This window comes from Saccopteryx bilineata, chromosome 5 (assembly GCF_036850765.1).
Source record: "Saccopteryx bilineata isolate mSacBil1 chromosome 5, mSacBil1_pri_phased_curated, whole genome shotgun sequence".
Classification (NCBI taxonomy): Eukaryota; Metazoa; Chordata; class Mammalia; order Chiroptera; family Emballonuridae; genus Saccopteryx; species Saccopteryx bilineata.
This window is the reverse complement of record NC_089494.1, coordinates 214,323,020-214,336,868: the sequence shown is the minus strand read 5'-3', so window position 1 is coordinate 214,336,868 and position 13,849 is coordinate 214,323,020. Positions and strand designations below refer to the sequence as shown.

At 36.1% G+C, this 13,849-nt stretch overlaps 1 protein-coding gene across 1 annotated transcript in view; it reads right to left on the bottom strand.

Moving 5' to 3' along the window:
- LOC136338168 (UDP-glucuronosyltransferase 2B31-like) overlaps positions 1 to 13,849 on the bottom strand; it is a 43,135-nt gene that overhangs the window by 11,951 nt on the left and 17,335 nt on the right. Inside the window, exons 3-5 of the mRNA XM_066280279.1 lie at positions 12,857 to 12,988; positions 10,897 to 10,984; positions 9,562 to 9,781 (exon numbers count right to left, since the gene is read on the bottom strand). Of these exons, the coding sequence (XP_066136376.1) occupies positions 9,562 to 9,781; positions 10,897 to 10,984; positions 12,857 to 12,988 (440 nt within the window). The remainder of the gene's footprint in view (positions 1 to 9,561; positions 9,782 to 10,896; positions 10,985 to 12,856; positions 12,989 to 13,849) is intronic.

Sequence of the window (13,849 nt, the reverse complement as noted above, 5' to 3'; positions counted from 1 at the left end):
TTAACTGCGCACCGACCAGGAGACCGGGTAAAATGGCCACTCCGCTTGTCTTTCTTTGTTTGGGTTTGGCACGAGTGTTAGCTTGTATTGCCCGGGTTGCCACAGGATCAGATTTTTCTCGGCTTGGATCACCATGCCACAGCCTGGTTCGGCCGTTTGTGCCGCGGCGGCCTGGATCTATTCACCCCCTTTGCCCGCCTCAGTTTCTATATTCACAGTTACCCGAGAAAGCCGCCCTGTTTAGGTTAGTGCGGAAGGCGGAGCATTTCTTACTCCCTATTTCCTTCGGGGTTTGGTTATATATTTAGCCAATTTTTCACTCAATCATACCTTTGGGTGTATTGCGAAGCATCTGGAAGCTCCAAGTATAGGTTTTTCTGTTTCTGGTTGAAGATCTTGTTGAGTTTTGGGGGAGATTTATCGGTATCGCTTCCTAACCCGCCATTACTCTGACGTCATCCCACCAGATCATAAATTTTTAACTGGACTGGTCCTGTTGAGTAGTCTCATCCTAGGCCTATAGTTTCTTTAGTAATAGGTTAATCTTTACCTGAAGTGGGAGTGTTCGTCGTTCTTATACATCTAGGATAACATACCTCTGAAATTCCAGAGTACTTTCTTGGAGGTATAACCACAGGCACCAGAGCACAATGACCACAAACCTCTCGTTGCCCACAGAACAGCTCTATTTACTACAAGTGTTAAATGTTAACCGTTCAGTAACTACCAATGGGAAAGAAGTATATGTATCTCTCCATTTTACTTTTTATTCAATTCAGAGAGTTAACCCCCCCCCACCTCCACTTTGCTTTCTTCTGTCTCCTTAATCTACCTCTAATGGATTTCATGTAATATTTCTTTTGTTTTCTCTGTTGATTCAGAATGCATTAACTGCTGTACTGCCGAACTGCCATTCTCCAGAGCAGTTTCTCATCTGTTGATCTTGTGTCTGGGCAGCTCTTCAGTTATTTGCTCAAATTAACTTCTATAAAATCTTTTGGTAGGTTTGGATGTTCTTTACTTAACATGAATCAGATGGTAAAATGTAGTTTTAGAATGATGCTTTTGGAGTTTTTGAAGATAATCTTTTCATTCACTGATAACTCTACTGCTACAGCCTTCTTTCTATACATACTTTCCATTTTGTACAACCCCTTTGAGGACCCTTCTAATCACTAATGATATAATATATTGCCTAATTCACAAATTGCTTAATACAGCCAATTATTTCTTCAAATTTTGCATTTTGACAATGGACACACCCGTGGCAATCTGTTCTCCTATGACTTTGTCCTAGGCACACTCTATTGTAGGCACATTGGCACTCTGGCTGTTTGTTCACTGAAGCTGCCAAGTGTGTTTCTACATCAGCCCCTTTGTGCTCTGTCCTCTGTCCCTCCTATGGAGCAGTCTTCCCTGAGACACAGCAAGGCTGCTTTCAACTTCTGAGGGAGGCCTTGATGTCAATGCCATGTCTCAGAAGAGCTTTTCCTGCCACACTTACAGCACTCCTATGCATTATTTCTGTTTTTATTTTTTTCACTATTTAATTACTATTTTTCTAAATACATGTACATTGGTTTAATATGACTTCAAATCCACTTCTTTATGGCTTAAGTGATGCTTATTAATCCAATTTTATATGACAAAGATTAAAAAAGTTGTTTTGATGTAAAAGTACTAACAGGATATCATTCTACATCTGGTGTTTGTTCATAAGCAGTCGTCCCCGTCCCCTGCCATGGGCTTATTTGTAAGAAGGTACTGAGAAACAACTATGGCCAGGATACATTTAGACTATAAATACATAGAGTTTGTGAGGACGATTTTGAGGTTTGGTTTGTGTAGGATGACTTCACTAATCTAAAAACTCCTTGGAACATTGCTTCCTGTCTTGGTGACACATGTCTCCTAGACAGTGGTGATAAACACCAAAGCAGCCCTGTGAAAGAGATCAAACAACCTTCACTGCTGGTGACTTTGCTCCCCAGCAACCCGCTATAGCAACTGGGAGCTTTTACTCTTGTGCTGGCAATTACAAAGAAGCTGTTAGTTGGTTACCGATTCTTTATTAAATTTGGACTTTATTCCTTCATCTTCCTTTGCCTGGAAAAATAGTGTGATTAACCAGTCATTTCTTTGGTATATGTTATTCATTATTTGGCATATTAAGAGATATTAACCTGCATGCTGTTGGCATGTGAAATTGTTATAATTCTCACATGAGCCTGAGCTACACAAATTGTGAGCAAAGACAGAAATCAGTCTTTCAGATAACTCACTGCTTCCCCAAACAAAACAAAACAATACATTTTGTAGAGTATACCCTTAATTTTAATATAAAAAATAGACAAATGCATATATCGTAATTAAACAGCTCAAAATTTCATACTTACCTAGTAATTTGTTATGAACTTGACCTACCAATGTACCAAAGATACCACAAAGTAGTAGAAGCTCCCTGTTTTCTTGGACAGTTTAGTCATTAATGCATTCCCCAACTTAACTACTCTCATTAATTTTAACAACATAGTTTAGTTTTTAATATTTGTATATTAGAATAATATATTAATAGTTGTTATTTTCTTTTATATAGCAGTTATTAATTTTATTGCTGTATAGTACCTAATGTATTACAGTACCACAGATTATTGTGTCATAATATTCAATGAACATTTGGATTGCTAGTATTTTTTAGTTATTTCTACTAATGCTGATATAAATATTTGTGTGTATGTTTTTTGATTTATACATTTATACATTTCTGTTGTATAAATGTATTTCTAAAAGGGGAATTTATGAGAAGAAAGTGCATATGTAATTATGATTTCAGTATTGACTTTGAGTTATTTAGAAATATGTTGTTTAATTTCCAAAATTTAAAGATATTTTTGGTTTAGGGTTTTATTTTATTTCTAATTAAATTCTAGTATGATTGGACATGTACTCTCTATGATTTGAAAATTTTTTCAAATATTGAGTTTTGGTTTTGCCCCATCATGTAGGTTTAAATCATTGCTATTCCCTATGCAGTTAAGAATATATGTTCTCTAATGATGTACACATGTTAAATAGGTTGCATTTAAAGTTGTGTATGTGTCAGAGTAATGGTGGCTTGAGAGATACACTTGACCATTTTCGTTGAGATTTCAACAAGCAGAACAGCTATAACTCAGCAAAGGAACCTCAGCTAGGCTTGTAAGGCTTGCCTGAAAAGACACATGCATTGAATAGACTAAAGATGGGACGGGTTAAAATAGGGGGAGGAAGATAAGAAGCACTCATGGTAGGACTTCATAGAAGAGAAAAACCGGAACTGCTGAGCTTTTATCTCCTGGGAGGAGCAGAGATTGGGGGTCAGTTGGAGAAATACTGCCTCAAAGTTGTGGCAGAGTACGGGTTCAGTGACAGTGTTCCCATGGTCTGCTGGAGGCCTGCACTTGGGACAAGAGAGAGAAGAACAAAGGATGCCCCTCCAACCTTTCAGATCCTGCCTCACTCCCTCATGGGATATGGAGAGTGGCAAGAATTATCACTCAGCTTGCTCTACAGGGCCACTCATTCCCCTGAAGAACAGAGGTGCTTTGGGTTTGATTACCTGGTCTCTTAAAATGTGGGGAAGAGCACTCAAGGCCTGAGATCACCATAGCTAAAGCTATAAAGCCCTCATAACACACCCCATAAATCACTGCAACCACAGCTCTGCTTCCATCATTGTCACAGCAACATTTCAGTGGAGGTCAACCTGTGAACTTCACAAAGCTAAAACTTATAATCCATTGCCACCTACTGGAAAAAAGAAACAGAAAAACCTTTTGGAAGTGCAACACAACCCCCTTTTAATTAGCTTGGAATTTTTTTCTCTTCTCTTTTTTTTGGTTGTTTTGTTTGTTTTTTAATTTTATTTATTTAATTTTATAGAGACAGAGAGAGAGTCAGAGAGAGGGATAGACAGGGACAGACAGACAGGAATGAAGAGAGATGAGAAGTACAAATCATTAGTTTTTCGTTGCACATTGCGACACCTTTGTTGTTCATTGATTGCTTTCTCATATGTGCCTTGACTTCGGGCCTTCAGCAGACCAACTGACCCCTTGCTCGAGCCAGCGACCTTGGGTCCAAGCTGGTGAGCTCTGCTCAAACCAGATGAGCTTGCGCTCAAGCTGGCAACCTCGGGGTCTCAAACCTGGGTCCTCCACATCCCATTTCGATGCTCCATCCACTGTAGCACTGCCTGGTCAGGCTTATTTTTTTTGTTTTTGATCTTTGTTCTGGGTTTTTGCTTTTTATTATATATTTTTACTAATTAAAAAAATTTTTTTAAATTGCTTAATAATACCACTTTCAAGTGTCATCAAGGCATAAGAAAATTAATACTATGGCTACACAAGAAAGAAACACAGATCAGAAAGAAAATAAAAATCTCCAGAAAGCAGTCTCAATCACATCGAGGAAACCTTGGAGTTAAATGATAGAGAATTCAGAATTGAAGTTCTAAAAATAGTTCGAAAGATATGAGAAAACACTAATAAGCAATTTAATAAGCTCAGAAAACACAATAATGAATAAATTGAGTACTTCACCAAAGAGATTGAAACTTTAAAAACAGATGAAGAATTTAATAGTGAATTAAAATATGTGCTAGCAAGTTTAGCTTAAACATCAGGCAAGATAGAAGAGAGAATCAGTGACATTGAAGACTGGCAATTAGAGATGAAATAGAGGGAAGAAGAGAAAGACTCAAGAATGAAAAGAAATGAAAGAGCTCTATGAGAATCATCTGACTCCATCAAAGAGCAATAGAAGAATAATGGGCATATCAGAAGAAGAAGAGAGGGAGAAGGGACTGGAGTGCCTATTCAAACAAATAATTGATGAGAACTTCCCAAGCTAGTGGAAAGGGTTATATCCTTGAATCAAAGAAGCAAACAGAACACCTAGCTATGTCAAGCTAAATAAACCTTCCCCAATCCAAGAAACAAACAAAACATCAAGTTACCTTAACCCAAAGAGACCTTCTCCAAGGTGCATTGCAATAAAACTGTCAAAATTGAATGACAAAGAAAGAATCTTTAAGGCAGCTAGGGACAGAAAAATATAACATATAAAGAAAAGCCCATCAGGCTTCTCAAAAGAAACTCTACAATGAGAGAGTGGGCCCAAACATTCAAAGTACTGAAAAAGTGGAACTACCAGCAAGAACATTATATCCATGAAAGTTATCCTTCAAATATGGATAATTAAAGCTTTTCTAGCAATACAGAAACTGCGGGAATTTATCAACAGAAAACCCCAACAGCAGGGGTTTATTGTATTGAATACAAAGAACAAACCAACATAAAACTAAAAATAAAAGCTCCAACAATGGTTATAATATAAAACAAGAATAATGTGTGACAACAATAAGATAAAAATAGAGAGGATAAGAATCTGCAGTAGCAAAAAAGGAGGAAGGGCAGAAACTCTCATAAGATAAACAACTCCTGTATATATGAAAAATTTTTTTCTTAAATATATAATGGTAACCATCACAAAAAACCAATACTGAAACACAGCTTAAAAAATGGAGACACAGAAGAAAGAACTATAGAATACCACCAAAGAAAAACAAGTGACAAAAACACAAAAAAGAAGAACCAAAAGATACATAGAGGTACCAATAAACAAATCATAAAATGGCTATAGGAAATCCTCATGTGTCAATAAATTGAAATGGATGATACTCACCAATGAAGAGGCATAGAGTAGCAGATTGGATCAAAAAGCAAACCCAATCATATGCTCATATGCTGCCTTCAGGAGACACATCTAAGGTGCAAGGACAAAAGTAGACTCAAAGTGAAAGTTTGGCAAATGATTCTTCAAGCAAATAATACCCAAAGAAAAGCAGGTGTAGCCATACTAATATCTGGCATTGCTGACATCAGGACAAGAAAGTTGACAGGAGACAAAAATGGACATTTCATAATGATAAAGAAGACACTATATCAAGAAGGTATAAAATTTCTTAATATATATATGCACTGAGTTAGGGAGCTCCAAAATATATAAGACATCTTCAACAGAACAACAAAGAAGAAACAGACAAAAACACAATCATAGTTGGACATCTCAACACATCATTGACATCTTTAGATACATCATCCAAGCAGAAAATCAATAAAGCAATATTGGTCATAAATGACAAACTAGACCAAATGGAGTAATAGACATATACAGGACATTTCATCACAGCACATCAAATTATACATTTTTTTTCAGTATGCCTGGAACAGTCTCAAGGCAAGACCATATGTTGGACCACAAAACTAACCTCAAAAAATTTAAGAAGACTGAAATTATACCAAACATATTCTCTGACCATAAGGCTTTGAAATTAGAATTCAACTGCATAAAGGAAGTAAAGAAACCCACAAAAATGTGAAAATTAAACAACATACTTCTAAAAAATGACTAGGTCAAAGAAGAAATAGATGCAGAGATCAGAAGATATACACTGACAAATGATAGTAACAACACTACATATCAAAACTTTTGGAATGCAGTGAAAGTGGTAATAAGTGGGAAGTTTATATCATTACAAGCTTATATCAAGAAACAAGAAAGATCCTAAGTAAACAACCTAACATTGCATTTTAAAGCACTAGAAAAAGAAGAACAAAGGCAGACCAAAATCAGCAGAAGAAAGGACATAGTAAAAATTAGAACTGAACTAAATGAAATAGAGAACAAAAGACCATATAAAAATTAATACAACAGAGCTAGTTCTTTGAAAAAGTTAATGAGGTTGACAAACCTCATGCTAGACTCACTAAGGAAAAAAGAAAAATGACTCTTATAAACAAAATCCAAAATGAAATAGGAGTAATCACCACAGACTTTATAGATATACAAATAATCATACTAGAATACTATGAAAGATTATATGCCACCATATTCAGCAATCTTGAAGGAATGGATAAGTTCCTAGAACTATACAATCTGGGTATCTCTACTGGGTATATATCTACTCAAATATCTAAAAAATATTGGTTTTCAAAGACATATTCACCTTTGTGTTCTTTGCAGCATTATTCATGGAGGCCAAGACATGAAACAACCAAAATGTCCCTTAGTAGAGGACTGGATAAAGAAGATGTAGTACATATGTGATATGAAATACTACTCAGCCATAAGAAATGATGAAATATCGTCATTTATGACAACATGGAAGGTCCTGGAGAACATTATACTAAGTGAAATAAGCACATCAGAAAAAGCTAAGAACTATATGATTTCATTCATAGGTGGGATAGGAAAGGAGACTCATGGACGTAGATAAAGTGGTTACCAAGGGGAGTGGGCTGGGAAAGAGGAGAGGAAAATGAGACAAATATGTGGTGATTGATAATGATTTGACTTTGGGTGATGGGTGCACAGTGAAATCAACATTTCAAATGCTATAGAAATATTTACCTGAAACTTGTGTACTCTTATTGATCAATGTTACCACATTAAATTTAGTTTCTAAATAAAAAAGAATTGTTTGAAATTTTCTGTGTATTTGTCACCTTTTTTATATTATAGAAAAAGATCTTAAAAACATTGTATAGGGTGTCCTTGGGTTACAACACAGTTTTGTTCCTACAACAGTGATGTAACCCAAATTTTGGTGTAAGTCAAAACACAGCCTAGCCTAACACAAATGGGACGCATGCACTTTTAACTGTCCAAAATGGTGTAGTAAGTGTACTGGGGGATGTCAACTTCCTCACTCATATGCTGTGTTACTGCGTATTCTTCCGCCACACACAACCAAACTAGTTTGTCCACATTATCTGTAAGTACAACGCTGATGGTGTAAGCTGAAACACTCAAGTCTCATTTTTTTAAAGTTTTTATAGGCGTGAGCTTTGTAAACATGAAATGTATGTCTAGACTGCCATAACCCAAAGACCCCCTTTATTATGATTAAAGGCTTGTATTTTTGCCTTTTTGTCTCTTTTTACTTTTTTATTTGGGGATTGATTATATTAATAGGGGTTAGCAATTAATAATTTGTATTGCATTGAAATATTAATCTTTTTATTAGTATAATGTATTTATCTTTATTTTTAGTAGTGCTTCTGGTCAACAGTGTCTCATAACAGTATAGCAGCATCGTTTTATGGTCACTCTTGAAATAGATTATTTCTCTACCTATTAACAATCTTTTTGTACACTTCTATTTACGCATGGCTTCTAAATAATATATATACTTAATTTTGTTTAATTTGACATTACTTATATTTAAATGATTTAGTCTGTTTAAGATTTGCTATAGACCCTGGCCAGTTGGCTCAGTGGTAGAGCATCGGCCTGGTGTGCAGAAGTCCCGGGTTTGATTCCCGGCCAGGCACACAGGACAAGCGCCCATCTGCTTCTCCACCCATCCCCCTCTCCTTCCTCTCTGTCTCTCTCTTCCCCTCCTGCAGCCAAGGCTCCATTGGAGCAAAGATGGCCCGGACACTGGGGATGGCTCCATGGCCTCTGCCTCAGGCGCTAGAATGGCTCTGGTCGCGACAGAGCGGCGCCCGGGATGGGCAGAGCATCGCCCACTGGTGGGCGTGCCAGGTGGATCCCGGTCGGGCGCATGGAGGAGTCTGTCTGACTGTTTCCCCGTTTCCAGCTTTGGAAAAGTACAAAAAAAAAAAGAAAAGAAAAGAAAAGAAAAGATTTGCTATAACTTTTGACATCCTTACATATATTCACACAAAATCATAGTGTGAATAAAAGCCAAAATTGAAAATAAGCAAAATGTCCACAAACTGATAAATATATAAACAAAACATGTGTATCCATATAATATAATATTATTTAGTGTGAAAACTACAAAAGGGGCAAAACTAAAAAACATTATGCTGTGTGAAGGAAGACAGTTTCGAAAGACAATATATTGTATGATTGTTACTATATAATGTCCAAAGGGATTTCTCTGTAGAGATAGGTTATTAATGGTTGAATGGGCAAAGAAAAAGAGAAGTGATTTCTAAGACAGTAACATATCTTATTGGGATGACAAAAATGACCTAACTTTTCTTATGGTAATAGCTTTATAGCTATGTAAACATACTATATATACTTGAATTTTATAATTTTAACAGGTGGATTTTATGGTATATAAAAATATCTCACAAATCCTGTTAAATTGGTTATAATAAAATAAAGTTTTGTATATAAAATTACTTGTGGTTTTAGAAATTTTAGGTGCTATATTGCAAGAATTTATGATTTTCCTTCTAGAACATTATTCTTCTTTGTTTTCTATCATATTTAAAAAGATGAGTTTTTACAATCATCTATATAACTTTAGATTATTGAAGGAGAAAATTATTGCAGTAATTGACTGCTCATTAAATACATGGGGTTAAAGTATAACTTTGAGATTAATGTGTGGCCTAAAATAAAAGTTGATATAAGATGGGCTAAATCATGTTAATAATTTGAAAATTAGCATCTTAAAAATGGGATAAAACTCACAGGCACCACTGAAAAAAGAACCTATCTATAAACAATATTTATTAACAAGTATGTGATACTTACGAAGGGTCATTAATGACTGTCTTCAATGCATTGACCAAATCTGTACTTGAAATAGTGTTGAAGTCCAATCTTATAGCTGCTCCCTTGGTCTTCATGTGAGCGATGTTATCAGGTTGATCCACAAACAAAGGAAGGCCCACCATAGGGATCCCATGGTAGATCGCCTCGTAGATGCCATTGGTTCCCCCATGAGTGATAAAGGCTTTGGTTTTTGGATGACCTAGGATTGGGCGAATTTCAGGGAATTATGAACTATTAGTTGTGCCATAATAGTGGTGACAGAGACAATGTATTTAGTAACAGTTATGTACATTTCAGACTGTATTAAAAATGTCTTTCTGAACTCAAAGGAAGAGGCACTTAAGTCTGCTAGAGAGATAGTGAAGGCTTACATGGAAGACTGGTGTGACCTGTGACTTGAAAATGAATGCAAGTTGCTAGAGACAAAGTGAAAGAGAATATTCTGGATTTAAAAAAGAGTGTAAGTTAAAAAAAAGGTAGTGGGTCATGTTAGAATATATTCTCTTAGTAAAATAGTGAATGAAGTCACTGAATCTGCTATGTTGGATGTAGGGCAAGTAATGGAGGTGTCCCAGGACTCAGAGGAAGGAAAAGCTACACATTATAATGAAGTATGTTAATACTTTGGAAAAAGACTGAAATTTTTCTCAATGGAAAATGGAGAGTCACTGGTAATAATAACGGAGCTGATATTTTTTCAGGAGCACCTGCACACCCTTACCTTTAACCTTACAGTGAGTTAATGGCTTGGTGTCAGGTCAGAATTAGGATACAGAGTGAAATAGAGATATTCTAGGTGAGAAGTAATTACACATGAAATAAAGATATTTTGTTTGTGACCATAAAGAAATGTGACTGTGTGAAATAAGATACCAATTGTTATATCTTATTTCTCCCTAGGACTGGGAAATAAATACTATATATATGGAAGTTAATTTTTATTTGAGGTTTTCAAGAAGAAATGTTCATTACTCTGGTCAAATTGACTCTAACTTCAGTGTTTTCTACAGCAGTGGTCCCCAACCCCCGGGCTGCGGACAGGTACCAGTCTGTGGGCCATTTTGTACTGGTCCACAGAGAAAGAATAAATAACTTACATTATTTCCGTTTTATTTACATTTAAGTCTGAATGATGTTTTATTTTAAAAAAAATGACCAGATTCCCTCTGTTACATCGGTCTAAGACTCACTCTTGACGCTTGTCTCGGTCACGTGATACATTTATCCGTCCCACCCTAAAGGCTGGTCCGTGAAAATATTTTCTGACATTAAACTGGTTCGTGGCCCCAAAAAGGTTGGGGACCACTGTCTTACCAAGAAGGTCATTCTGGGGGAGCCATTTATAGATCCGAGTATTTGGCCCTAAGGTAGCCGGTTTTTTGCCTTCATATCTCCATATAACCTGTTAGAGTAAGAAAGTAATGTATTAGTAGTATTCCATGAGTCAAACTACAGAGTTATAAAGTGTCAGAATTCTATTTAGAATCTCTATTAAGAGACATCTAGTTAAACCTCTTACGTGTTCCAGAGAAGGAAAGGAAGACATGTTAGAGAATGAGAACAAAACCAAACCATTGATGGAAGAGGAGTACAGACTTGTATACATGTGCTCCTTATTCTTATATTCAGTCAGGTTTGAATGCAATCATGATGTTTCACACACAGAGACTACACAAATGAGATTATTGACCAATTTAAGCATATGAATGTTTTTAGGTAGTCATATAATTGTAGTGTAAAAACCACCAAATTACTAATAATCTATACATATATTTCATTTTTACTATTTCTTATACTAGCCCTCATCATTCAGATTTAATACTCACCTGTTTATTTCTTTTTGAAAGATAGGGAAGAGGTTTACTTAATACACTAGTTCCATAAGTTATTTTATTAAAGTTTTACATCTTTTGATTTATAAAATCAGTGCAATTAGTACTTTGTGAAAATTAAATCATTCTGATATTTAACAATTTATTAATAATAATAAAGTGATTTATGCTGTTTGGTATGTTTAGCTTATTTTAGTATATGAATTATTAATCACCACTTCCAAGGATAATTTTTACATGAATCCAGTAATATCACTCTAGCTACAATGAAAAATTCTGCTAAAATATAGGAAAGAATATCCCATTGGTACTTTATAAATAATAATATGCCTGTTGAGTAAATATTATGATACTAAATTTTATTCAACATTTCACAATGTGCTGCAATTCACTGACAACATTGACTAATATGGTTTAACTATAAATGGTCAAGCAACTTCTGAATCCACTACTAAGCTGGATTGTAGTTTATAAATGGTTAACATCTCTTTGCTATATGACAAAGTAACTTCAGGTCCTCAGCAAATTAGCATAGGTGATGAGGGGAAAGCTACATTAGTTAGGAAATTAAAAGTAGTTCACAAATACCCAGAGACTTCAAGTGATTTTATATGTTAGAATAATTTACTACCATATTTTAAGTGTGGAGGGGGGCATCTGAAAGTGTCTCATGCTAGGCATACTTTGGGTTGACTCTTTTTTATATTCCTTACTTCTTCAAACAGGAGCAGTTATTTTTCTGATGGGTTCTTTCTGGGTCACATTTTACAAAACACAGGGTCACCTTGAGAGCTGGCCCTCCCTCCATCCTTTCTTTTATGTCTTTCTGCTTCAGAATGTAGCAGGGCCCAGCTTATCAGGGAGGTTTTCTCTTTCTTTTTCACAGACCGGTTTTTCTCTTTCTCTCAATCATTGATCTGACTTGTGTCTGATGCAGCTGGTGAGCCGTGGACACTGTTTCTCTCGGTATCACCTTGAGAAACACACTGAGTGGGCCTACTCCAGAATTCAGGGAAAAGGTGCCTGGATCACCTGCCAAACCTAAACTGTGTGACACCGTTCAGACTGTTATTTCCAGTTTAATGTTACTGTTAAAACTTAACTCCTCTCTGAGAATATCTATAATGTGTACCTTACCTTCGGAATCTGCAAGGAAATGGAGCAAATGACAGGACAGAATTAGGTAATATCTGTTCCTGTCTACAATACTATGACAATACCAAACTTCACAGTGTACCTCTTAATTATAGTTCTCTGTGATCACAATGTTAATGCCAAAGTTGTTGTTAAACAAAATCCTCTTTGTGTAAATTGTTTTTAGATACCTGAGATAAAATGGAGCTATAAAAAATAGTTACCTTTCATGTAGAAATTTCTGTAATCAGACCCTTATAGAATTTACCACACTCATTAGTTTTTTACTATAAGGTACATAATCTGACCTTTTGAGGAATCTGGGCAAGGGCTGATGCAATCACATTGGCTCTTTCTTCAGTCATTTTTGAGACTGCTGACCCCAGGGTGAACACCACAATTCCATGTTCTCCAGAGCTCTGGGCAAACTCTTCCATTTCCTGGGGAGGAAGAAATTTTCCCATCACAAAAAGTGTCAGCACAGTGAATACTATTGAAAGGATTGCTACAAATAACTAATGAGAGAAAATTAACTCTTATAGGATTTATTTGTGTAGTGCCTGTTTTTTTAATTTTTTAATTTTATTTAGTGAGAGGAGGGGAGGCAGAGATAAACTCCCATATGTGCTTCAACTGGAATCCACCCAGCAAGCCCTCTCGGGAGCGTTGCTGTATCTACAGTGTACCTCCATTGCTCAGCAACTGAGCTCTTAATGTCTGAGTCAGAGGCCATGGAGCCATCCTCAGCACCTGGGGCCAACTCACTCCAACTGAGTCTTGGCTGCGGGAAGGGAAGGGAAGAGAGAGAGAGAGAAGCTGGGGGTGGGGTTGGGTGGGGTGGAGAAACAGATGGGTGCCTCTTCTGTGTGTCCTTACTGAGAATTGAACACAAGATGTCTACACTCAGGGCTGATGCTCTACCACTGAGCCAATTGGCCAAGGCCTGTCTTTTAAAATCTGTTAAAAGACAATATAATGTAAAGTGATCATCTTAACCATATTCTAGTGTACCATTCAATAGTTATATATTCTTACTGTTGTACAACTGATCTCCAGAACGTTTTCATCTTGGACTTTGGAACTGTGCTTCTTATCTTGTGATACTCCATTTCCCATTTCATAATCATTGACACTCATCATTCTGCTTTCTCTCTCTTTGACTTCGACTAGTCTAGAATGCTTACATAAATGCAATTATACAGTATTTGCCTTTTTGTAAATGGCTTATTTCACTTAGCAAAATGTTCTTAATTTTTTAAAAAATATTTTATTTATTGATTTTTAGAGGGGGGGAGGAGCAG